The sequence below is a fragment of the Neoarius graeffei genome, chromosome 10 (assembly GCF_027579695.1).
Source record: "Neoarius graeffei isolate fNeoGra1 chromosome 10, fNeoGra1.pri, whole genome shotgun sequence".
NCBI classification, from domain to species: Eukaryota; Metazoa; Chordata; class Actinopteri; order Siluriformes; family Ariidae; genus Neoarius; species Neoarius graeffei.
In genome coordinates this window covers 31838960-31866389 of record NC_083578.1, presented here as the reverse complement: position 1 = coordinate 31866389, position 27430 = coordinate 31838960, and the positions used below count along the sequence as shown (strand labels likewise).

Sequence of the window (27430 nt, the reverse complement as noted above, 5' to 3'; positions counted from 1 at the left end):
AGGAGACCTCAGGGTAGACCCAGAACACACTTGAGGGATTATATCTCACATCTGGCCTAGGAGCCCCTTGGGATTCCCCAGGAGGAATTGGAAAGCATTGCTGGGGAGAGGGATACCTGGAATATCTTGCTTAGCCTGCTGCCAGCGTGACCTGACTTCAGATGAGCAGAAGAAAATGGATGGATGGATAATGATACCCATTTTAAAAAGCCATGTTAAACAGACACCAACTGTTTGACAAGTTTTTTTTTTTGGTCCAATTATGTCTATATAATGGGGTTCCGAGATGAAATGGAGAAGTACTATGCAAAAGCAAATACATTTTGTTTCTGTGGTTTAAGTATCATAGCATGGCAAACAATGATAAACAACAGTCTTGAAGTTGAATGGTTTATGTGATTTGTGGATGCAGTTTAATTGATTAATTACAATTGCTACAAAATTATTTCAGAAAGCAAGATTTTTAGCAAAAGATAACGTAAGCAACATATGGTATAATGCGTTCCTGTTCATCCCCCAAAAATCTCAACAGGCAAACACAAAGTACTAACAAGAGAAGCATCACCATATACCTTGTCCCCAGAAAGTAAACCCCCCCCCCCCAATGCTTGCTGCTGTATTTAAATGGAAAATTTATGCGCATCAGAATGAGGTTTTTTTTTTTTCTAGTCCTTTTGAATTGACTCTCTACAGAAATAAAAATAAATTGTTTAGATGAACACAGAAGCATTTAAAAATGAATAATTGTCATTTTGCAGTGATCACAGATTTGAATTGTCCCAGATGTGTCTCCATAAGCTTTGGACATTTTGATTTTTGGATTTTTTCTTCCATTTCTCAATGCAAATTTCTCCAAATCGTCATGTTAAATGGATAATTTTGGTGGATGGCAATTTTCAATTCATACCACAGATTTTCAGTTGGATTTAAGTCTGGATTTTGATTCATCCATTCTAATGCATACCTTCCCCCCCCAACCTATTCCTCTGAAGTTTTTGCTTTGAGTGTGTTGGCTTAAAAGCCTGTTGGAGCATATATTTTTGCCCTAAATGCAGATGTCTGGCTGACTAAAACAGGTTCTGTTCAATTTGCATATTTTGACTCCATCCAGGTTGCCTGTACTAGCAACAAACATTCCAGTAACTCCTGCTGAAAACCAACTCTAGAATGTGATGCTACCACCACTGTGATTCATCATAGGAATGGTGTTACCTGGGAGTTGGGCTGTATTTGGTTTGTGCCAAACACTATGCTTTGGCTTTAGACCAAATGGCTCCAACTTTAGTCTCATCAAGACCACAATTTTTCCCCAAAGCTCTCAGATTTTCTAATATTGCCTTTCTCAGAAGTGGCTTCCTTCTGACCACTCCCCCATCAAGACTGGATCTGTGAAGAGCTGATATTGTTGACGTCTGCACGTTCTATTTCAGTCAGTGAGCCCTTCAATGTTGTAACTTGAATACTTCTTTGAAAATTTGCCTTATTGCCCATGCATTCAGTTTTGCCTGATCTGGGTAGTGTCTGGCTTGTGATCCAATTTTTCCACTTTGTTATAATGGATTTCACAAAGCTCCTGAGATGGTTCAAAAATTTGCTGACGCTTTAATAACCACCTCCTGCTTTTTCCTCCAACAACTTCTTCAAAGCTTCACAGACAGTTCTTAGGTCTTCATGATTGAACTGATCTGCCATTTTAACTATGAGACAGTTCAAACACAGATATTCATTGCACAATCATACGGCTGGACACAAGCATACCCTGCTTAATATATTTAAGGTTTTTTTTAAATGTGTGAGCTGTCAAAAATTAAATGCTAGTCCTAATTTAGATTGCAAAACAAGGGGGGGGGGTAGGGTTTAAATACTCATAGTTTATGCAGTTTTTAGACTTTTTTAAAGTAATTCTGGGGACTTGTTATTAGTTTTTATCCAGTCTAAAAACTTAATTTTATTTCTGTAGAACATCACTTCAAAATGAGAAGTCAAATTCCTATTCTAATATACTTCAATTTGATACAATTTGCAATACAGCACAACCCCCCCCACACACAAAGTTATAATAATTGACACTGTATGCTGCTCATAATTCCCAGAGCACTAGTTTACACTGTATATAGTCATATCTATAGGCAAATATGCATACTATTACTATGACAGACTTGCAAAGCTTGTTGCATTGCTTTCTCAATTTCAAGTTCGTTACAATGCAAGTACCAGTATTTGTTAAATTGTTTGGGATTGTTGCATAAATTATAGCAGTGTCATTTTATGCTCGTCAATAAAACTGAATTAGAACACTTTTGCAAAAACAAAGCAGAACAGAACGATAAAGCCACAAACTCTTGTGCACTGAGAAATTTTTTGCAACATAATTACTGTATATCTACTGCACCATTAACAGTTATTTGTTTAATCTATTTATTAAGCGATGCAACTGTATTGCTGTCATAATCTAATTTGACTTAAAAGTATCAACAAACAGCAGGGAAAAAACAAAAAACAAAACAGTGAAACAACATACTTGGTCAAAATATCCGACATTGTTACTCATTTGGCCAAGTCCAAATTATTCATTATTTTTGGCCAAACATGTAAGGCAGCCTGAACATTCTGTGCATTTGTAGTAATGCGTTCTTTTCTTTAGTATTGCATGACAAAAAAGTAACATAAGTAGTATGATTGGGGGGCAAAACAAACAATGAAGTCAAACAGTTAAGTCCTTGGCTATGCTAACCAACCGAGCAGTGTTTTACCAGTGCACATAACTCACAGTAGAAATGTTTGCCTCACAATAATCTGGGCAGTTTCTCACAAAACACTGTAGTGTTAAGATCATCCAAACTATTCACTGGTCCCTGTATTGTTCAGGGCTCCTCAACCATTAGAGGAAACGTTCCCTGATGTATGACTATGGTATTGATACTTGTGAACACCTGGGTCAGGGATCCCCTGAAAAAAAGTGTTTTTAATTTCAATTGCACTAACCTGAATAAATAAAGGATAGATTTAAAAATGACATTCTTGGTGCAATGATACTCTTGGATAACTCGACTCCCAGCAGCCATAGGGAAGTTACAGTGCCCACCAGAATTATAAGCCCTGGTCATAAAATAAATGAGCAAAAATGATTGTAGAAAATAAAAAAAAATGTTCCACACAAACAGGAAAAATGTACTAAAATAACATTAGACCTACTTTCTTAAACAGAAGTATTTTCTGTCAAAAGACTACATGCTGAAAGCACCGACAAGCTGTTGTTGCCATGTTCTTTTCCCTGTGTATAAATATGATATATAATTTCAGCACAAGAGAGACATGGTTGTCGACCTGTAAAAAAATCAGGTAACGAATATTAAAAAAATGCAAACGAAATAAAAAAAATAACTTTAAACTTAATTAGGACTGTAACAAAAAGTTTCATATGTCTGACAGCTGGAAATTTGCTAAGAACTGGACCCACGTGCACACTGAGGAGGATAGTGAAAATAACAGCTCAAATATCACAGTTTTAGAATTGATTCTACTGATTGTCAAATCTGAAAGTTAAGTATAAAACACTTCTTTCAGAAGAAGCTGTTTGGAAGAGTTGCATGAAATTAGCCCTTTCTAAGACACTCACAAATTGATTCTCTGAACTTCACCAAGTGTCATGAGAACGATGACTGCCATCATGTGTTGTAGTCCGGTGAGACCAAAATCATGTTTTAGTCGCGCATACCATCAGTATGTTTGCCAACAAATGGTGAAGGCAAACAATTAAAGAGCATCCGATACACTATCTGAGCATCTGTCCCAATATGACAGTGGTTTGGGGTTCTTGTAGGATTGTGAATTCTGCCAAGAATCAGGATATTTCAGCCCAACCCCTGGCTGCCTCTGCCGGGACATTCAGACATGGTCAAAGATTCTTCCAAATTAACACAGGAATTGTTTAAAAAAAAAGAAAAAAGAAAAAAAAAAAACACCCTCACCACACAAAACCACTGTTTTCCAGTGGACATGTCAGTCTCTGGATTTGAACCCTACTGTCAACCTGTGGTCTGAATTGAGGTGAAATGCGCATGCACAGACCCATGAATATAAAGGAACTTTATGGGTGAGTTCCATGTGTGTAAAGGTACCATTGATATATTGGGGCATACGGTATATTGCGATTTAAAGAGAGACATTCATCGCGGCAACGTCTCATCCTGGGAAAGCTATGCTTTGTTTCAGTAGGACAATGCCAGACAAACAAACTTCTGCACGGGCTAACAAACTTAAAGTGAGATTGTTTTGGAGGGCGGCGCGAACTAATATCCCTCTTCAAGCGTTTCCAACTAATTATTAACTTTATGGATGCTGATCAATCTGAAATCAGAATTTTATAGAAAAATATGCCCTACATAAGACTTTCGGGGAGAAAAAAACAAAAAACAAAACATAAAACCAAACAAATTATCTCTATGTCTGAGCTCAGAATATCACTTATTGCATGTTGTTATTTTTATAGATTCATTTTTGCTCATTTCCATGAAGGGTCCACATAATTAGGGAGGGCACAGTGTAAGAAATGGTGAGGAATCAGAAAACGTGAGCTGAGAGAAATAATAAAATAGCTGATAATCCTACACAACACAGGGCAAGTCTATCTGCTTACCACAATGAGTACTCTTCATCGAGCGAGCACTTCGAAGTAGCATAATACTCTTCAGTCTTGTAATACCCTTTCCTGTTTGGACAGTGTCCAAAATGGCTCCGAAGTGTTCAGAATCGTCAGGTAGTGCACACTATAAAGACAGCATTGCTGATCATGCACTGTGAAATTCAGTGTCATGTCCATCTCTTCTTTCAGTTTCCAGTCCTCCAAGATCATTAGTTAGTTATGAATTTACAGGAGACGGCCTGAGCTTAACTAGTGTAAGGTGCCAGGGTTAATTGAAACCACAGTTTGTACCAATATAGCAGTGTGTGTCATGTCGGGGTGGAAAGTTTCTTTAAGGTTACTGAAATCATTCAAAGGCAATATTTAAACATAATGCAACTGTACACACACACACGAGACTCCCAACTAATCTTTCCAGCATGCCAATATACACACTAACATGGACAACCACATGGGTAAACGAATGCTGGATGCATGGAGAGGAAATGAGGTATACTGCTAAGGTTTATATAAACTAATGTACAGCATGACCTGGATTAAAGTATTACTATCCCATCTGGGTGATCTAAGTGTTCTTGATTTGTCTCCTCTTCCTTTATATCAGTCTCTTTGATTATAAGAATAAACGTATGAGCAGCAGTTGATGATTCTCACGTTCCTTCACAAGTTGGATGTGTGTTATGAGTGAAGGTATTCCATTTTTATTGAAGAGTGCAATCCTATATCTTGACTGTGTAGTGAAGAATTCCTCAGATCAAATGTCCAAGTCTTTTCCCTCCTTTGTGTGGTGCAAGGTTTCAGGTTCTTCGTCCTTTGTTGTGGTGCGGTAAAGTATTTTGTTTGTGCAGCAGGTGTGATGTTATCAGTATTAGGGCCCATTTCTAAAACAATACACTCTGTCGACGGGACTTCCCCTGGGCTGAGAGAGAGAGAGAGAGAGAGAGAGAGAAAAAATGAAGTTCCATTTATAAAGACAGAATTGATCTTCATAATAAAATTTAGGTTTGACTGTGCTGCTGCTGGACAGCTCATTAGGGATTACACATATCCATAGAGACATCACTCAACGTGAACAAGAACTGTATAAGGAAAGAAGACAAAAGTAAAAATGTATAGCAAAATATTTTACAGTGGCATGCAAAAGTTTGGGCACCCTTGCTGAAAATGTCTCTTACTGTGAATAGTTAAGTGAGCAGAAGATGAACTGATCACCAAAAGGCATAAGGGTAAAGACGAGACATTTCTTTAATATTTTCCACAAGATTACATTTTTATTTCCATCATTTACAGGCGTAAAATACCAAAAAATGAAAAGGACCTGAAGCAAAAGTTTGGGCACCTGGCATGGTCAGTACTTAGTAACACCCCCTTTGGCAAGTATCACAGCTTGTAAACACTTTTTGTAGCCAGCTAATAATCTTTCAGTTCTTACTTGGGGGATTTGCGCCCATTCATCCTTGCAAAAGGGTTCCAGTTCTACAAGTTTCTTGGGCTGTCTTGCATGCACTGCTCTTTTGAGATCTATCCACAGATTTTCAATGATGTTTAAATCAGGGGACTGTGAGGGCCAGGGCAAAACCTTCAGCTTGTGCCTCTTGAGGTATTCCATTGTAGATTTTGAGGTGCATTTTGGATCATCGTCTTATTGTAGGACCCATCCTCTTTTTAACTTCAACTTTTTTACAGATGGTGTGATGTTTGCTTCCAGAATTTGCTGGTATTTATTCGAATCCATGCTTCCCTCGACCAGTGAAATGTGCCCTGTGCCACTGGCTGCAACACAACCCCAAAGCATGATCGATCCACACCCATGCTTCAGAGTTGGAGAGGTGTTCTTTTCCTGGAATTTGGCACCCTTATTTCTCCAAACATACCTTTGCACATTGTGGCCAAAAAGTTCTATTTTGATTTCATCAGTCCACAGGACTTGTTTCCAAAATGCATCAGGCTTATTTAGATGCTCATTTGCAAACATCAGACGCTGAATTTTGTGGCTCGGACACAGGAAAGGTTTTCTTCTGATGACTCTTCCATGAAGGTCATATTTGTTCAGGTGTCACTGCATAGTAGAACAGTGCACTACCACTCCAGGGTCTGCTAAATCTTTCTTAAGGTCTTTTGCAGTCAAATGGGTTTTTATTTGCCTTTCTAGCAATCCAATGAGCAGTTCTTTCAGAAAGTTTTCTTCATCTTCCAGACCTCACCTTGATCTCCACTGTTTCTGTTAACTGCCATTTCTTAACATTACAATCTGAGGAAACAGCTACCTGAAAACACTTTGCTATGTTCTTGTAGCCTTCTCCTGCTTTGTGAGCATCAATTATTTTATTATTCAGAATGCGAGGGAGTTGCTTAGAGGAGCCCATGGCTGTTGATTTTAGGGACAAGTTTGAGGAGTCAGAGAATTTATACAGCTTTGAAATCTGCATCATCTGACTTTTCCTAACGAAGAATTTGAACAAGCCCACAGCTCAATAAGCTAATTAAGGTGTGGAACCTTGGTAAAAGTTACCTGAGAACTCAAATGTATTAGGGCGCCCAAACTTCCGCATGGTGTTCCTTTTCTTTTTTCACTCTCCAATTGTACAAAACAAAAATAATACACAAATCTCGCATAAAACGCTGAAAAGAAATGTCTTGTCTTTACCCTTATGCCTTTTGGTGATCAGTTCATCTTCTGCTCACTTAACTATTCACAGTAACAGACATTTTCAGCAAGGGTGCCCAAACTTTTGCATGCAACTGTATATAATTACAATAATTGGTAATACAAAGCAGATTATGTACGAAAGGCTTCTAGATCTTGTATTTAAAGGGAAGCCCACAAGCAACATACACTGCAACCCTGCTATAACGAACTCCTTGGGGATGTCCAAATAGTTCGTTCTATCTAAAGGTTCATAATACTGAAATGTCACACCAAACACTCACTCTTACATAAAACAAGACCAACTGTGTTTAATTTATATTTGTGCTTAATTCACTTACATATTTATAAAAGTGTCATGTAAACAAGCAGGATGGACGAATGTAACTGCAGAAAGTGTTTATTTACAAACGGGCAGGCAAACCGATCTGAAACGTAATGTGAAAGCAGAGAGGGGAAACGGGCAAGAGTCATGCGAGGCACAAACAGAACAGCTGAGGCAAGAATGAAAGGCAAAATCCAAATATACAAAAAGTCAGAGAGACACAAGGTACAGCACGTATACTTCGCAAAGTCTGTCTGTTTTCAGAGTCCTTACAAACGTGCGCTGTGATTCGTCAGCAACAGGTGCATGCGAGTAGCAGTTCGAGGTGAGCCGCTGCACACGCATGTGACACAATGTCATCAAAAATAATGCGAATATTGTCAACTTTCAGTTAGTAAGAGTACGATACTAGTGTCCCATCAGTTTTACTTGCTGAAGAAACCTGTAATCCTGGACTGCTTTAATTTTAGTCACATTCTCATCACAAATTTCTCCTTCTGAGTCACTATCGCAGTTCATCGGCTGACTTAAAGGATCAGGAATGGAGGCGATGATTTCTTCATCTGTTACGGAAATGACGGAGGTTACTGGTGTATCATTGTCAGTGTCCACCCACTGACTTGCTATGTTTTCCAAATCTTCACGATTGTAGAGTAAATTTTAGTGTCGTACTGTTTTGTAATTTTCCTTTTCACTGGGTGTTGCCTCTTCAAGGACTAACGACTTAGAACATTCTATACCAAAACATGTTCATCTTATTATGCTCGTTACGTGCGTAGCAGATGTGCATGTAAGCCAGCGATTAGAGAAGAAACAATCATCTTGAGAGCTGATCACACTCCTGGAGCGTGATCAGGGCATGTATGCAACAGATGTCTCCCTTTTATCCAGTAAAGAGTATATATATAGATTTGAGAACAAAGAGGCGGTATGAGTGTTGTGCTGAACCCTCATCACTACATGTCCGTTTCTGCAATAATCCTTCTTTGACTTGAGAAAGGACAAGACTGTTGTTGGTGTTTGTCATTTTTCCACGACACTATTCATTTGTGTTGCAAATCACTGATATCAGCAGTCACTTCATCCTTTTATCGATCCTTTGACCACTGTTCTCGATAATTGTTAGAAATCGACACCTAAGCGAGGCTAGTTAAGTCTTTGATTTATGGCGTTAAAGGAGAACTGAAGGCAAATTTTTTATCATCAAAATTCTATTTATCTCATTTAATTAAATATCGGAATGCATTTTTGAGAGCTATTTTGTCACTGCTATAGCAAGTTATGAGTGTTTGAAATATACTATGTAATATATCAGTCCACATGTCAAAGCAATGGCCGTAAACGAGATTTGTTGAGACCTGTGCGAGACATCGTAGGATGGAAGTAAAAAGTACAGCGGAAATCAAAGCGACCAACATCTGCCAACGTTGTCAAAAGATGCTTTCGAATGCTGATGTAATCAAGCCGGAAGTTTTTTGTTTGTTTTGATAGCAATCAGGAAAGTTTGAAAAAAGTCGGCAGTAATCATCATTTAAACTCATTTCTGTGCAATATTTCATTTGGAAAACAGTTTTCAAAATGGCGGCACTGACACCTGGCTGACACTTCACGTTTCAAAGTCTCGCACAAGTCTTGTGAAGATCGCGTGGATAAGCGACGCCTGCCGTGGACCAAACGAACTAAATTCAACACGGCTAAAAACCGAATAGGCCGATAAGTATAATATTTAATTGCAGTTAGTTGCCAATACGGGTCACGATATAAGGTGACTAAAACTGAAAACGTAATTGAATAACATGTTAATTAAGAAATAAAGCGAGATTAAAGGGATAGTTCGGGATTTTTGACATGAATCTGTATGGCATCCCCATCAATAGTGTCGTGCAAACACACTGACTTGCCCCTGACAGCATCCTGTGAGTCCAGTTCTTGTCCAGTTTTGGTCCAGACGAAAGTAGTCCGGCAAGTTTGTTGGGGTCACGAAAGTAAAACGTTTTTCGTCTCAAAACAGTATGTGTTCAAAAGAGTGATATATTTGCATCACAAAACCATTGCCAAATAAAAAGTCAGACCTCGAAATCGCTTGGCACTATTTTCTCTCCCTCGGCATCACTGCACGTTGACATCTGCGCAGGAATCAACACCTTTCCCATTGTTTGGCAGTGATTAGGAGTTCAGATCAGCGGCGCTAACAAGCTAATTTGAGAGCAAGAACAGCGACAAATTTATCACCTTCTATAACCTATACAATAATATATTTGTGAAAATGGTGCGCACTTGCGACTATCCAGGCTGTAGCAACAAAGATGTAGCTGAATCTCCGCACACATTTCACCATCGTAGTCAGACATGTTGTCGCTAACTTTGCTAGCAGTAAACAATGTAGTGATGTGTCGGTCGCGAACAATCCGGTTCAAAGAGCCGGCTCTTTGAAGTGAACGACGGGAGCCGGCTCTTCGGTGGGAGCCGAGTTGGGGAACCGAATCAGTTTTTTGTCCTTAGGTGCCTCAGAGAGAGAGAGAGAGAGAGAGAGAGAGAGAGAGAGAGAGAGAGAGAGAGAGTTCAGCTCAGCTGAAGGATGATTGTCTATTTGACAACCATGATCACTGTTTTGTTGCCGTGAATTCCTAAAGCTCATGATATAAACTGTCGCTCATAAATTGACAGGTTCAGTCGGCAACCGTCTTGGCATGGCCAGATTAATCTGCTGTATACAACGAGACAGCAGTCGTCATAACAGGAGCATATTTGCTGTTCCAGCGGCTTCTCATTACTGGTGGAGCAGAGTGCGGCACTTTTTTCTCTTTTTACATGCGCTCAAGGTGCCACATATTTTGTTGCACATTGTTCTGTGTTTGTTAAAATAATTTCCAACTTTGCTTCATAGTTTCTTAGGCCTGATTTATACTTCATAATTTATTTTGTGGCATTTTGTTCAAGGTCGAGTGTGAAATAAAGCCATAAAGTATAAACAGTTGATGTCTTCTGTGTATTTTATATTGGTAATATAACACAGTTTTGCATTATGTTTGTGAGAAAATAATTTATTAATTGGTAAGTAAGTTTTATTTCTATAGCTAGAACATTGTTACACTGCTATACTTTACAAAGCTTTACAATGGCTACAAAAACTAAAAAATAAAATGGAAAACATCCTATTGATAAAATATAAATAATAATGTAATTAATTAACTAGTTAATTGCAGCAATTAAATCAAAAATAAAATCTCAGGAGCCGTTTGGGAGCCGAAAGAGCCGGCTCCTTATAGTAAGAAGAGCCAAAAGAGCCAGCTCCCGAAAAAGAGCCGAAATTCCCATCACTAAAACAATGAATGAAACAGCCGTGGCTGTCACCTGGCGGCAGTGCACAGTGATAAGAAGGGAGAGAAAATAGTGCCAAGCGATTTCGAGGTCTGACTTTTTATTTGGCAACGGTTTTGTGATGCAAATATATCACTCTTTTGAACACATACTGTTTTGAGACGAAAAACGTTTTACTTTCGTGATCCCAACAAACTTGCCGGAGTACTGTCGTCTGGACCAAAACTGGACAAGAACTGGACTCACAGGATGCTGTCAGGGGTAAGTCAGTGTGTTTGCACGACACTATGGATGGGGATGCCATACAGATTCATGTCAAAAATCCCGAACTATCCTTTTAAAAATGACTTCAGTTCCCCTTTAACACATTGTTAACTTGACTGTGGACTTGATTACTTATTTTTTGACTCTGGTGGGAAAAGGAGCACATGGCTCAGTGATTTTTTTTTTTTGAAGAAAAAAAAAAAGATTTTTGGTTTTAGAAAAAAAGCAATTTTTGGAAGAATAAAAACTGGTGGAACTACCCAAAGGGGGAGGGGGAAAAAAACCCTGATGAAATATATTTCATTTTTGGGTAATTTTATTTTAATGTTAGTCAGTATCTGTACACAACATATTTATAATTAATGACTTATTCAATTAATAATGAATTATTATGCAAAAACTGTTTTGCATAACTGTTTTAAATGATTTTTTTTTCTTTTTTTCTTTAGACTCCTGTAAATTGTAATTTTAATTTTGTAACCTGTGCTGCCTCTTGGCCAGGATGCCCTTGTAAAAGAGATTATTAATCTCAATGGGTCTTCTTTCCTGGTAAAATAAAGGTTTAATTAAAAAAAAAAATTATATATCTTGATTATAAAATACTAATACCTAAACAGTCAAACTGAAAGTAAAGGACTCTGATGCCACCTTGTGGTTTATCTCCCTCTGCTTCGAGCTGTGTAGAAGGAATTGTTTTAACTGTGTAACTTTTAATTCAAGATTTGAGTATAGACATGAATTTTTGTTAACAACAACAAACGCGCACACAGCCATCATAAAATGCTAGTCATACATACTTATCTGCACAAAAATAAACACAAAAGATCTGTTGGCATGTTGTGCTCATACCCTTCCTGAATTTTTAAATACAAAAGGAAGCGTGTTTATGAACGCCTGAAAGAGAATATTTACTTAACTGTCTGAATCTTTAGATGTGAAAAAAGAAAACTGACAAACTGATGCGCGTGAGCAAAATATGAACAGAGAAAACAGGACATTTAAGGGTTTTAGTCTTTTACAACGACAAGAAACAAAAGACAAAACAGTGGGATGTGATAGATAAGAAGAAAAGAGAGTGTTTAGTTACCAGAGTGGTATAATGAGTCAGCCGGTAGAGGGGGAAGAGGGAGCTGGATTCAACTTTGCTCCTTCTCTCTGCAAACATTCCAAACGCAAAGGACCCATCTTATGGGGCGTTGCTTAAGAGGGCAAGTTGGGTATGGTTTTAGAAAAGGGGGAATGAACAGTGAGAAAAGAAAGCCAAATAGTATTGAAAAAAAAAACAACAGACAGAAAGACAGGAAAACATTGAGACAGGGTCTTTCACATAAGACAACAGATGTACACACGTTAAGAGCTAGATGAAGGTTTTTGTCATAAAAGCATGTCTATTGAAATCCAGCAGTGCAGACGTTTCAGCCAACATTTTTAAAGACTCAAACCACAGTCCAGCCATTTTTTAACACACCCTTAAGCCAGAAGCATGGATACACTTGGCAAGAACATAGTCGAATCGATTTATATGCTCAATTTTCATTGAATCATGTACAGACTCAAGATCGCCTAACATTACTTCAGAGGACATAGAGGAAGTTACCACCTGCGTAACACCCAAATTGAGTGTGGCAAACAGAGCTGTACGATTGACTGTATTTTAATTCACACACAGTTTGCCCATTTAGCTCAGTTCACAAGTAAACAGGAATGATGCACATACACACGCCAGTTTATTGGGTACTACCTTACACTCAATAGCCATTTTATTTGGTTGACATGTATCACTTTATAAGACTACAGCACAGCACAGCAAAGAGACAACCACAATTCCACATATAACTTGGCTGATGGATCAGTACTGCAGTGACATTATAATGTATAATGGTGCTTGAAAGTTTGTGAACCCTTTAGAATTTTCTATATTTCTGCATAAATATGAGCTAAAACATCATCAGATTTTCACACAAGTCCTAAAAGTAGATAAAGAGAACGCAGTTAAACAAATGAGACAAAAATATTATACTTGGTCATTTATTTATTGAGGAAAATGATTACATATCTGTGAGTGGCAAAAGTATGTGAACGTCTAGGATTAGCAGTTAATTTGAAGGTGAAATTAGAGTCAGGTGCTTTCAGTCAATGGGATGACAATCAGGTGTGAGTGGGCACCCTGTTTTATTTAAAGAACAGGGATCTATCAAAGGCTGATCTTCACAACATGTGTTTGTGGAAGTGTATCATGGCACAATCAAAGGAGATTTCTGAGGACCTCAGAAAAAGCGTTGTTGATGCTCATCAGGCTGGAAAAGGATACAAAACCATCTGTAAAGAGTTTGGACTCCACCAATCCACAGTCAGACAGATTGTGTACAAATGGAGGAAATTCAAGACCATTGTTACCCTCCCCAGGAGTGGTTGACCAACAAAGATCACTCCAAGAGCAAGGCATGTAATAGTCAGCGAGGTCACAAAGGACCCCAGGGTAACTTCTAAGCAACTGAAGGCCTCTCTCACATTGGCCAATGTTAATGTTCATGAGTCCACCATCAGGAGAACACTGAACAACAATGGTGTGCATGGCAGGGTTGCAAGGAGAAAGCCACTGCTCTCCAAAAAGAACATTGCTGCTCTTCTGTAGTTTGCTAAAGATCACATGGACAAGCCAGAAGGCTCTTGGAAAAATTTTTTTTGGACAGATGAGACCAAAATAGAACTTTTTGGTTTAAATGAGAAGCATTATGTTTGGAGAAAGGAAAACACTACATTCCAGCATAAGAACCTTATCCCATCTGTGAAACATGGTGGTGGTAGTATCATGGTTTGGGCCTGTTTTGCTGCATCTGGGCCAGGATGGCTTGCCATCATTGATGGAACAATGAATTCTGAATTATATCAAGGCAAGGCAAGTTTATTTATATAGCACATTTCATACACAATGGCAGTTCAATGTGCTTTACAGAAGTAAAAACAAAAACAGTAAATAGAGAAATAAAATTACATAAAATAATTTTATTTTTATTCTAAAACAATTAATTAAAAGAATTAAAAGAATTAAAAGAAAATAAGAATTAAACAATAGCAAAAATAAAATAATAAAATGAAGTAATAGTTCAAATAGGATGAGAAGAAAAAAAAACCCAGCAGAATAGAATAAGGAATAAAATAGGATAAAGTTAAAGTAAATTTAAAACATGCAGAGAAGTAAAGATTATAAAGAATGTAAAGAAGACAATATTAATTATTTAACAGAGAGCATCTGAAAACAGCTTGGTCTTTAACCTAGATTTGAAGCTGCCAACAGCAGGAGCATTTTTAATGTCCTCTGGCAGTTGGTTCCATAGCTGTACTGCATAGTAGCTAAAAGCTGCTTCACCACACTTTGTTTTAACAACTGGTTTTAATAGTAAATTTTTCTGTTTTGATCTGGTAGATCTGATTGGGTTAGGCCGCTGCAACATATCAGAGAGGTAATTGGGCCCTGTACCATTTAGAGATTTGTATACCAGCAGCAATACTTTAAAGTCAATTCTGTAGCTTACTGGAAGCCAGTGAAGGGACCTTAGAATTGGAGTAATGTGCTCTGTTCTTTTTGTTCGTGTGAGAACCCTAGCCGCTGCATTTTGAACCAGCTGAACTCGTTTGATGGTCTTTTTTGGCAGGCCTGTGAAAAGGCCATTGCAGTAATCAACCCTACTAGAGATGAAGGCATGTATTAGTTTTTCCAGATCATTTTTTGACATAAGTCCTCTTAGTTTGGAAATGTTTTTTAGGTGATAGAATGCCGTTTTAGTGATTGCTTTCATGTGACTCTCAAAGTTTAGCTCGCTGTCAATGAAACACCAATATTTTTAACCATTTCTTTAGTTTTAATCCCTTTTGTGTCAAGAATAGTGGTAATCCTGAGTCTTTCATCTTTTTTTCCAAATAGAATTACTTCTGTTTTATCTGTGTTCAGCTGAAGAAAATTTTGTGACATCCAGCTATTGATTTGATCGATACACTGGTATCAGCAAATTCTAAAGGAAAATGTCAGGACACCTGTCCATGAACTGAATCTCAAGAGAAGGTGGGTCATGCAGCAAGACAACAACCCTAAGCACACAAGTTGTTCTACCAAAGAATGGTTAAAGAAGAATAAAGTTAATGTTTTGGAATGGCCAAGTCAAAGTCCTGACCTTAATCCGATCGAAATGTTGTGGAAGGACCTGAAGCGAGCAGTTCATGTGAGGAAACCCACCAACATCCCAGAGTTGAAGCTGTTCTGTATGGAGGAATGGGCTAAAATTCCTCCAAGCCGGTGTGCAGGACTGATCAACAATTACCGCAAACGTTTAGTTGCAGTTATTGCTGCACAAAGGGGTCACACCAGATACTGAAAGCAAAGGTTCACATACTTTTGCCACTCACAGATATGTAATATTGGATGATTTTCCTCAATAAATAAATGACCAATTATAATATTTTTGTCTCATTTGTTTAAATGGGTTCTCTCTATCTACTTTTAGGACTTATGTGAAAATCTGATGATGCTTTAGGTCATATGTATGCAGAAATATATAAAATTCTAAAAGGTTCACAGACTTTCAAGCACCACTGTATTTGTGGCTTTTTTTTTTACAATTACTGGCCAATTTATTATACACATCTACTTTGTATAAATGCAGTTCATGTAAAGCTCATCTTTTTCTATGCACAGTTGTGCCAGTCATTCTCTACCCTGTCAGGGTCCGTGTCAGTTTCTGACTGCTGGTGGCTGCATTGTTTCTGGGCCCTGAAGTAACATGGGGGTCTTTAAAACCCTCAGCAATACTACTGCAACTCTTGCAGTCATACCAGTACCCCACACAGTACTGTACCATTTCCATGTTAAGCGGTCCATGTGTAATGGTACAGCAAGAGTTGGGTTTATCTTCACAAGCTACCAGACCAACTCACCTGACTCGGAGTATGTTGTTGTACGTTTTCCTGGATCCTTCTGTAGTTGGAGCTCCTTCACCGAGAAGATGGAGGCCGCTAGAGAGAAATTTCAGAGTCAACACCAAACTGTACTGTACGGGTTTTGTCCAGGTTTATATACAATACAAATGTTATTAATTTAAGCTTTTGTAAGAATAAATACCAGCTCTGTAGTTGCTTTGGCCCCCCTCCAAAATACAGGGTGCTTCAAAAAATTTGATATCATTTCACAATCTAATAACTTTGCCAATTCTCGCTCGATTGACCTCAAATTTTAACAGCATGTGTCGAAACAGGTCAAAATTTTATGATTAATTTTTGTTTTTTATCTTTTTAGGTACAGAAATGCCATTCACTGAAAAAGACGTATTGTGTGCGAGTACGCTCGTACACAGTTGAACAAGACTGTGCAGCGTACATTTATGAGAGAATTCTCTAAAAGTGCACCAACTGCAATGCAGATTTGGACACGGCACAAAAAGTTCAAAGAGGAAGGCTGTTTGTGTGTATGTGTCTTGGGTGGCGCACATATTGAAAATTTGTGAAATCGTTCATGGAATCCACATACCTTTGAATTTCTCATTCAAATTTTGAGGAATAAAATCTTATATTGCTCAATATTAAGCCTGTTCAGTTTCATTTCTCTAGACTATGTAGTTTCTGGGATATTAACATCTCAAATAATATCAAATTTTTTGAAACACACTGCATTATTCATTCATTTAAAAAAAAAAAAAGGGTTTTTTTTTTAGACCCATGTATACAAAACAGCACATTTTGTTCTGGATTACACTTCACGGTATATAATAAAGTCATAAGAGACTAATCAACCATTAAAAATATTATCCCTGCACTGGAAAGAGAGCCAAGTGATCAAGAGGAAAGGCAAACTGTGTCATAAGTTATGACTAAGTACACATGCAAATATTTGAGTAAGACATCCTCTGAAAATAATCAGACCTTAAAATCCCAGACGAATGTTTTGGCTTTGAAAAAACAACAATAATATTTTGGAAAAAAGACCACAAGTATAGCATAATTATGAGCATAATTCAGCATATACTCATATCCTATACAGTAAGTGTGATATTTTATATTTAATCAAGAAATGGACTGTTTCAAAAAGCAGCCACTGCATTCAAGTCTGCTTTATTTTAAATAAAAAGTGCAACTGATCCTCTCATCTTTCTATTAGGGTTGGGATATGGCAGTTAAGAAATCAAACTGGTTGATATGACGTCACACATTTCTAGGCTGTTGTAAGCGTCACGATAACTTTCATAAGTTGGTGCCCATGTCAGGTGGCATGACACAGATGGTTGTACAATTACCTCACATTTTAAGTGATTATTCGATAAGTTTTGATTAATTTGCAAGCTTAAAATACTCAAATCAATTGCTTCGGAAAGGGATGCTAACCTGCTGAAAATAATGTTTCAAGTTTATGGCAAAACAGGGAATTCATTTCAATTTGTATTCATTCAAACTTGTAGCATTTAGTCCTTACTGTCAGACAGTTGCTGCACTTGATCCCCCAAACTCTTGAAGTAGGGATGCCTGAGAGCTTCTTCTGCCGAGATACGCTGCCTTGCCTCAAACTAGATAATCACCCACCCACACACACACACACACACACACACACACACACACAATATCAAACTTTCTTTTCTAATTGCTCTGCTGTCACATAGCGCCATGTGTCACCATTATAATTATCATTATTAGAGTTTGGACTTTCTGACCTTTAACAACTGCATAATTAAGTCATCACCATCACTGTCTATCCTGTGAACAAAAACACAAAGCTCATAAATTGCAACAACATTATGTACAACCCCGATTCCAAAAAAGTTGGGACAAAGTACAAATTGTAAATAAAAACGGAATGCAATGATGTGGAAGTTTCAAAATTCCATATTTTATTCAGAATAGAACAGATGACATATCAGATATTTAAAGTGAGAAAATGTATCATTTAAAGAGAAAAATTAGGTGATTTTAAATTTCATGACAACAACACATCTCAAAAAAGTTGGGACAAGGCCATGTTTACCACTGTGAGACATCCCCTTTTCTCTTTACAACAGTCTGTAAACGTCTGGGGACTGAGGAGACAAGTTGCTCAAGTTTAGGGATAGGAATGTTAACCCATTCTTGTCTAATGTAGGATTCTAGTTGCTCAACCGTCTTAGGTCTTTTTTGTCGTATCTTCCGTTTTATGATGCGCCAAATGTTTCCTATGGGTGAAAGATCTGGACTGCAGGCTGGCCAGTTCAGTACCCGGACCCTTCTTCTACGCAGCCATGATGCTGTAATTGATGCAGTATGTGGTTTGGCATTGTCATGTTGGAAAATGCAAGGTCTTCCCTGAAAGAGACGTCGTCTGGATGGGAGCATATGTTGCTCTAGAACCTGGATATACCTTTCAGCATTGATGGTGTCTTTCCAGATGTGTAAGCTGCCCATGCCACACGCACTAATGCAACCCCATACCATCCGAGATGCAGGCTTCTGAACTGAGCACTGATAACAACTCGGGTCGTCCTTCTCCTCTTTAGTCCGAATGACATGGTGTCCCTGATTTCCATAAAGAACTTCAAATTTTGATTCGTCTGACCATAGAACAGTTTTCCACTTTGCCACAGTCCATTTTAAATGAGCCTTGGCCCAGAAAAGACATCTGCGCTTCTGGATCATGTTTAGATACGGCTTCTTCTTTGAACTATAGAGTTTTAGCTGGCAACGGCGGATGGCACGGTGAATTGTGTTCACAGATAATGTTCTCTGGAAATATTCCTGAGCCCATTTTGTGATTTCCAATACAGAAGCATGCCTGTATGTGATGCAGTGCCGTCTAAGGGCCCGAAGATCACGGGCACCCAGTATGGTTTTCCGGCCTTGACCCTTACGCACAGAGATTCTTCCAGATTCTCTGAATCTTTTGATGATATTATGCACTGTAGATGATGATATGTTCAAACTCTTTGCAATTTTACACTGTCGAACTCCTTTCTGATATTGCTCCACTATTTGTCGGCGCAGAATTAGGGGGATCGGTGATCCTCTTCCCATCTTTACTTCTGAGAGCCGCTGCCACTCCAAGATGCTCTTTTTATACCCAGTCATGTTAATGACCTATTGCCAATTGACCTAATGAGTTGCAATTTGGTCCTCCAGCTGTTCCTTTTTTGTACCTTTAACTTTTCCAGCCTCTTATTGCCCCTGTCCCAACTTTGAGATGTGTTGGTGTCATGAAATTTCAAATGAGCCAATATTTGGCATGAAATTTCAAAATGCCTCACTTTCGACATTTGACATGTTGTCTATGTTCTATTGTGAATACAATATCAGTTTTTGAGATTTGTAAATTATTGCATTCCGTTTTTATTTACAATTTGTACTTTGTCCCAACTTTTTTGGAATTGGGGTTGTACATAGAAACACATGCACATGGATATATCCATAAATATTTATGTATACGAGTTGACTACAGAAATTCACAAATCTCAGGCATGCATGAAGAGACACACACACCTGGGCGCGTGATTGACAAGAGGCTCGGGGCGATATCGAGGGAAGTTATAGTTTCTGAACTCTTCACTGGTACTGACCCCTGGCCAGGACTCCTCAGTAGGAGTGCCTGAAGACACATTTTAAATCACACACACACACACACACACACACACACACACACACACACACACACACACACACACCTGTGTGATAAAGGATACTCAATAAAACTCAGTGCCCAAAATAATGAACACAGATTAATTGCAGTAGACATACGTACAGATGCATGCACTTCTTACCAAGTATGCGAAATATGAGATGAAGTTCATCCTCTACTGTAGACCCAGGGAACAGAGGCCGTCCTGTAATCATCTCATAGAATATACAGCCAACCCCCCTATACACGACAATTAAAGTAATGTGACAAAGAGAAAGCTTTTGATTTAACGCAAGGCACTATATAAATGTACTTTATTATTATTATTATTATTATTAATAATAATAATAATAATAATAATAATAATAATAATAAAATTACATTTATATAGTGCCTTTCTCAAACTCATGGTCGCTTTACATAGGTCAGAGAAAACACCAAAAAAATAAAAAGAGAGGTGCTAAAGAGTGGTGAGTGGAGAAATGTTCATGAAACAGAAAGGTTTTGAGATGAGATTTGAAGAAAGGAAGAGAAGAGCAGTCACGGAAGGGTTGAGGAAGGGAATTCCATAGCTTGGGGGCCATGGCACTGAAGGACCTGCCACCCAGGGTAGTCTAGTGCAAAGAACAGCAAGGAGATTATAGCTAGAGGATCTAAGACAGCGGGATGGAGGATAAGGGGTCAGGAGATCACAGATGTAAGAAGGAGCAAGGTTATGGAGAGCTTTGAAGGTGAGTAGTATGAATTTATATTTAATTCTGGACAGAACAGGTAGCCAATGAAGCTGAGAAAGAATGGGGGTGATATGAGCAGATGGTAGCATATTTTCTATTGTATGTGTACTGCTGTACAAGTTCATATACTGTAGTTTTGAAACGATTCACAAGCTGATGATACGGATTTTGATTCTCAAGGCAACAATTTAATATTTGACAATGACACCAAATCTGTTATGATGCGATTTGACAATTCAATATAGTAGCCTCTGATCTATGTTTGACCAAATTTGTTTTGAATCTGTTTATTGGCAGCGTTGTAGTTGACTCACTAAACTTCGAGTCTGGGTCCAGTCTCAAGTCCGAGTCAAGTCCAAGTCATTAAAGAAAATTTCGAGTCGGGTCCAGTATTGATCCGAGTCGAGTCTGATACAAGCCCTGCTATCAACAGGACAAATAACATGAGAGGGTTAACACTAGCTAGTTCATCAGTCAGCAAGCAAGCCCCGCTATCAACAGGGCAATGAACATACAGTGGTACTTGAAAGTTTGTGAACCCTTTAGAATTTTCTATATTTCTGCAAAAATATGAGCTAAACATCATCAGATTTTCACACAAGTTCTAAAAGTAGATAAAGAGAACCCAGTTAAACAAATGAGACAAAAATATTGCAATTGGTCATTTATTTATTGAGGAAAATGATCCAATATTACATATCTGTGAGTGGCAAAAGTATGTGAACCTTTGCTTTCAGTATCTGGTGTGACCCCCTTGTGCAGCAAGAACTGCAACTCAACATTTCCAGTAGCTGTTGATCAGTCCTGCACACCGGCTTGGAGGAATTTTAACCTATTCCACTGTATAGAACAGCTTCAACTCTGGGATGTTGGTGGGTTTCCTCACATGAACTGCTCGCTTCAGGTCCTTCCACAACATTTCGACTGGAATAAGGTCAGGACTTTGACTTGGCCATTCCAAAACATGAACTTTATTCTTCTTTAACCATTCTTTGGTAGAACGACTTGTGTGCTTAGGGTCGTTGTCTTGCTGCATGACCCACCTTCTCTTGAGATTCAGTTCATGGACAGATGTCCTGACATTTTCTTTTAGAATTCGCTGGTATAATTCAGAATTCATTGTTCCATCAATGATGGCAAGCCGTTCTGGCCCAGATGCAGCAAAACAAGCCCAAACGATGATACTACCACCACCATGTTTCACGGATGGGATAAGGTTCTTATGCTGGAATGCAGTGTTTTCCTTTCTCCAAACATAACGCTTCTTATTTAAACCAAAAAGTTCTATTTTGGTCTCATCCGTCCACAGAACATTTTTCCAAGAGCCTTCTGGCTTGTCCATGTGATCTTTAGCAAACTGCAGACAAGCAGCAATGTTCTTTTTGGAGAGCAGTGGCTCTCCTTGCAACCCTGCCATGCACACCATTGTTGTTCAGTGTTCTCCTGATGGTGGACTCATGAACATTAGCCAATGTGAGAGAGGTCTTCAGTTGCTTAGAAGTTACCCTGGGGTCCTTTTGTGATCTCGCCGACTATTACACGCCTTGCTCTTGGAGTGATCTTTGTTGGTCCACCACTCACGGGGAGGGTAACAATGGTCTTGAATTTCTTCCATTTGTACACAATCTGTCTGACTGTGGATTGGTGGAGTCCAAACTCTTTAGAAATGGTTTTGTAACCTTTTCCAGTCTGATGAGCATCAACAACACTTTTTCTTTGTTCGTGCCATGATACACTTCCACAAACATGTGTTGTGAAGATCAGACTTTGATAGATCCCTGTTCTTTAAATAAAACAGGGTGCCCACTCACACCTGATTGTCATCCCACTGATTGAAAACACCTGACTCTAATTTCACCTTCAAATTAACTGCTAATCCTAGAGGTTCACATACTGTTGCCACTCACAGATATGTAATATTGGATCATTTTCCTCAATAAATAAATGACCAAGTATAATATTTTTGTCTCATTTGTTTAACTGGATTCTCTTTATCTACTTTTAGGACTTGTGTGAAAATCTGATGGAGTTTTAGGTCATATTTATGCAGAAATATAGAAAATTCTAAAGGGTTCACAAACTTTCAAGCACCACTGTAGCGTCTCCCTTACTTCTCTGGGTGTAGTCTTGTCAAATGATGATTGAAGTTCGAGGTTGTCCCCATCATCTCCTTGATAGTTCTTCACATGGAACACATAGCAGTGCATTTTTTCCCACTGCACGAGAAGTCTTTATAAGCAAAGTGGACAATCCTAGGGGCGTTCTCTCCAGGCATTTTAGTGCTTTTAACGTTAGTTTGTTCCTGAACATGACGTATGAACAGGTGAATGTGCATTCTCTTGCACAAAATTAGTTAAAAAAAAGTATATATAAATATGCCAAATTATTATGGCATGTTACAAAAATAAAGAAAAATCCAAGTCCTCATCTCCAATTTACGAGTCCGAATCATCAGTGCTCAAGTCCAAGTCAAGTCACGAGTAAGACTTGAGTCCGAGTCCTGGACTCGAGTACTACAAGCCTGTTTATTGGTCAAATATGATAACGTAGAGAGAGACTATACAAAAAGTACCAGAATTACAGGCAAATCACTGTGCTAGCAAGCGTGGCTGGTATGATGATTTTCGATCGTGAACAATTAAAATGTCTCCATCACGTCTTTACAGAGGGACCTCAAGCACCGTGATACAAAACGTATTTTGTCAGTGATGCTGAAAAAGCTCAGACATGCCAAGTTATTTTATGAACCAGATGTTACTTTATTTATGAAATCAGCTTGCCTTCTTCTGGACAGACACACAAACAAACCAATAACCAACAAGGGTAGGTGGTTCCTTAGCTTGTGTTTCCAATTTTTTTTTTGTTTGGAAACACAGCAACATGACCGAGAACACGGAGGAGATGATGCTGAAAAAAAATTCAACATCAGTTACTTAAAACTGGTTCGGATTTTACACAATGGACACGACGTAAGCAATGGCTGGTGGCAAAATTCAGTTTCAAAGGCGAGATCGAACATTGACACTTTGAAGAAACATGAGGTACTTGTACTTAACCACCTCAAAATAAAGCACACCATGAGTATGCCGTCAGGTAGAACTCATGGGGAGGGAACGCGAGTATAACAGCACCTTAGCAGAAACATCCATCTATCCATTATCTGTAGCCGCTTATCCTGTTCTACAGGGTCGCAAGCGAGCTGGAGCCTTTCCCAGCTGATTATGGGCGAAAGGCGGGGTACACCCTGGACAAGTCGCCAGATCATCACAGGGCTGATTCACACCTACGGTCAATTTAGAGCCACCAGTTAGCCTAACCTGCATGTCTTTGGACTGTGGGGGAAACCGGAGCACCCGGAAGAAACCCATGCGGACACGGGGAGAACATGCAAACTCCACACAGAAAGGCCCTCGTCAGCCGCTGGGCTCGAACCCAGGACCTTCTTGCTGTGAGGCGACAGTGCTAACAACTACACCACTGTGCCGCCCCTTCGCAGAAACAGAACTAGCCATGGATACACGGAAAAGAAAAGCGCACTGAATTTACTTGATTCAAATGCCTACACTGGTTCTACATGAATGAATCGAGTTATAGGAACACAATTTGTTTTTGCAAATCCAACATGATTCGATCATGTAACTTCGAAGTCCTGAGTGCAATCGAAGCCTGTATGCTCAGCCAAGCTGAAGATGAAACCCAAGTCACTGGTCTCTGTGCTATGATACCATATTTGTTTTAATTCATGTTTAATACTACGGTCTTTCTTCATGTCAGTACCAACATCCTCACAAGATTTCATAAAGTACTTGGCTCACGTTACATGAGAATTGGCAGTTTTTTTGCTCTTGGGCTCCCCTACAGTTGCCAAGTGTAATTCACTTTTACGCCACTTTTGTAAGTACAAGTCATGCTTCGAGCTCCCTTCATGGACAGCTGTGCACATGCATTTGTTTACACGCTGAAGAATACAAAATGGCAGAAGCCAAAGAACCATTCTGACTTACAAGGTAGAGTAATATTGAAGGATTTTCTTTTACAAATATTTGCTGAAATACCATGCTTGCCTTTGACCATATACACTGCATGCCAAGCACTTGAACGTGGAGTTGGTGCGTAATCAACATAATATAGGCACATATTGCACATATTATTTGGCATGAGATTGACAAAGACTGACCAACGTATTTATTTACATGCTAGTCTGAGGTGGGATGAGGGTCGATGACTTTTGACTGGAAAAACTACAAATCTCCATGAGACAGGGATAACACCAACAGCCTACATCACAATCTTTCATAAATAACACTGGCTAGGCTGTATACTCTGCTGCCGGACTATCGTTTTCCTGTTAGCTGTGAACTAGATCACTACTTTTGTCTTGAAGCAAATATGCATGCTCAGACCTTTTTTTTTTTGCCATGCTGGAGTCAAAATTATAACCTATATTATAGGTAATATGTTCTATTAAATCTGACTGACCGCGTATTCCTTTTTTTTCCCCAGTGTACAGTATAATATCCATCAAAATGGACAAAAATGAGGATTTTAAGCACCTTCGATAAATAGCCCGAGTTACAACTTACTAAAATCACAAATGGTTTTGACCCCCCCCCAATTTTACTGGCAGAAGTGCAATAAAAACCAAAACAATGACATACGAATTGCTTAATTTAAAAATATTTAATAAAAGTTATAAACCAACTGTGCTAACTCAGTATTTTTAAAAAATTATACTCACTCATCTGATAATCACCTTCCCATTTATAAAATAAAGACATTAGTAGAGGTTATGTACATTTTCATCTAACATTTTAAAAATACTACCCACGTTTTTCTGTTTTCATTTTAGCAATAATTTTCTAACGGTCCTTTATTAAATTTGTTTGAAAAGGTACTTTGGCCTAAGCGGTCTCTGTTTTGTCTTTGAGGTTTTATTTCCTTGTAAAGCGAGATTCATCAATAGGGAAAGGAGTTTGGTTGTTCTGTTCAGTAACTTGCAAAAATAGTCTTCAGATCTCCCTCCCCTACTTGCTAGCCTATTCAATTATAATTTTTTTTAATACATCAGCTGGCTGTCCTTTTTTTGATAATAATTGATTTTAAAGATTGCTGGGTTAATGTTATATAAAAGTTAAGCAGGAACTGGGAAAAAAAAAGTTGCACCTACAAATTCAGACACATGCATCTCAGAAGCAAGAGGATGGACACTACACCCTGTCATTTCGGTATAACTCAGGCCTCTCTAAATGCATAAACACAGTTGTACCCTACACTCCACCCAGGGGCCCAAGGCCTCTACATGCAGACGTTGTTAGCTATAAATATAACCATCTGTAACAACCTGTTTTGGTTTGACTCCTTGTTCAACCCCGACTCTTACAGAAACAAGAGAATACAAGTTCTCTTCCACATATTGCAGAAGCCAGCATGTGAGATTGATTATATAAGAGGCTATGCTAACATGTCAATTCCCCCTCCCAGTCTTTATATAAAATATTTTGTATACACACACACACACAGAGTTGTGGTCAGAACTTTACATACAGTGACATGAATGTCATGGCAATATTTGGGCTTTCAGTAATTTCTTAGAACTGTTCTTTTTCTGTGTCAGAATGTACAGCATACGTCTTAAAAAAAACACTAGAATTTGTTGCACACGGTTTAATTTTCTTTGGGTTTTCTGAAATCAACACAGGGTCAAAATTATACATACAGGGTCAAAAATATACATACAGCACACCTAATATTTGGGTAAAATGTCTCTTTGCAAGGTTCACCTTGACCAAAAATTTTTGTTTACCATGAACAAGCTTCTGGCAGAATTCTGGTTGGATATTTCACGATTCTTCATGGTAGAATGGGTAGAGTTCAATTAAATTTATTATTATTATTATTATTATTTTTCTTGGCATGGACTCGACTTACAAGAACGGTCCATATATTTTCAATAGGGTTGAAGTCAAGACTTGTTTTAAGTTTAACGTTAGCCTGCTTTTTCCTCCACAACCAGCTCTGATGCATGTTTGGGTTTCATTGTCCTGTTGTAAGTCCCAAGTCGTGTTCAAGTTTCTGATGGTTTATGCTGAAGAATTCTGAGGTAGTCCTCCTTCATTATTCCATCCACTTTGTGCAATGAACCAGTTCCACTGGCAGCAAAACAGCCCCAGAGCATGATGATCCTACCACCACCACCAGCTGGTACAGTGTCCCTCTGTACATGGTGGTCATTGTGGCCAAACAACTCAAACTTTGTCTCATCTGACCATACAGTTTCCCTCCAGAAGGCTTTTTTTCTTTGTCCATGTGGTCAGCTTCAAACTTTAGTTAAGCTTGAAGGTGTCAATTTTGGAGCAGAGGGTTATTTCTTGGATAGCAGCCTCTTAGTCCATGGTGATCTGAACTGTAGACAGTGATCCATCAGCTTCCAGTTCATGGCAGGGTTGTGCCATGGTGGTTCCCAGGTTGTTCATGACAATCCAAACCAATTTCTTTGCAGCTGAGGGTGATAGTTTGGGTTTTCCTGAAGCAAAGTGGCTTGGCAAAGTGACGACACCTCACAATAACTTGCATACAATTGTTTGAACTGATCTTGGACTTTGCAGTTGTTTAGATATGGCTCCAAGAGACATTCCGAAGTTGTATATATCTGCAATCTTCTTTCTCAGATCTGCACTGAGCTCCTTGGACTTTCCCATTTTACTGTGTGTTGGTCAATCCAATGAGTGCTGTAAACAAGCCCTTTTTATGAAGGCACAGAGAAGCTACCATCTGTAGTCAATCATGATCACTAACAGGAAATTAAGAGACCTCGGCCTTGGCAAGATAAGAGACATTTTGGAAGTTTCAGCACCTGTGAATTAATAATCTA

At 38.6% G+C, this 27430-nt stretch overlaps 1 protein-coding gene across 3 annotated transcripts in view; it reads right to left on the bottom strand.

Annotated features, from left to right (window-relative positions):
• Positions 1 to 618: 618 nt before the first annotated feature.
• The window catches only part of LOC132893018 (cyclin-dependent kinase 17), a 132885-nt gene continuing 106073 nt past the window's right edge, over positions 619 to 27430 (bottom strand). For 2 of the 3 annotated variants that reach the window (XM_060931710.1, XM_060931712.1), the window contains 7 exons: positions 19968 to 20065; positions 19690 to 19795; positions 17898 to 17940; positions 17663 to 17753; positions 16135 to 16212; positions 12290 to 12401; positions 619 to 5564 (listed from right to left, as the gene is read on the bottom strand). In XM_060931710.1, the coding sequence (XP_060787693.1) occupies positions 12307 to 12401; positions 16135 to 16212; positions 17663 to 17753; positions 17898 to 17940; positions 19690 to 19795; positions 19968 to 20065 (511 nt within the window). In that variant the 3' untranslated portion in view covers positions 619 to 5564; positions 12290 to 12306. The remainder of the gene's footprint in view (positions 5565 to 12289; positions 12402 to 16134; positions 16213 to 17662; positions 17754 to 17897; positions 17941 to 19689; positions 19796 to 19967; positions 20066 to 27430) is intronic. The other variant, XM_060931711.1, reaches the window with a different exon arrangement.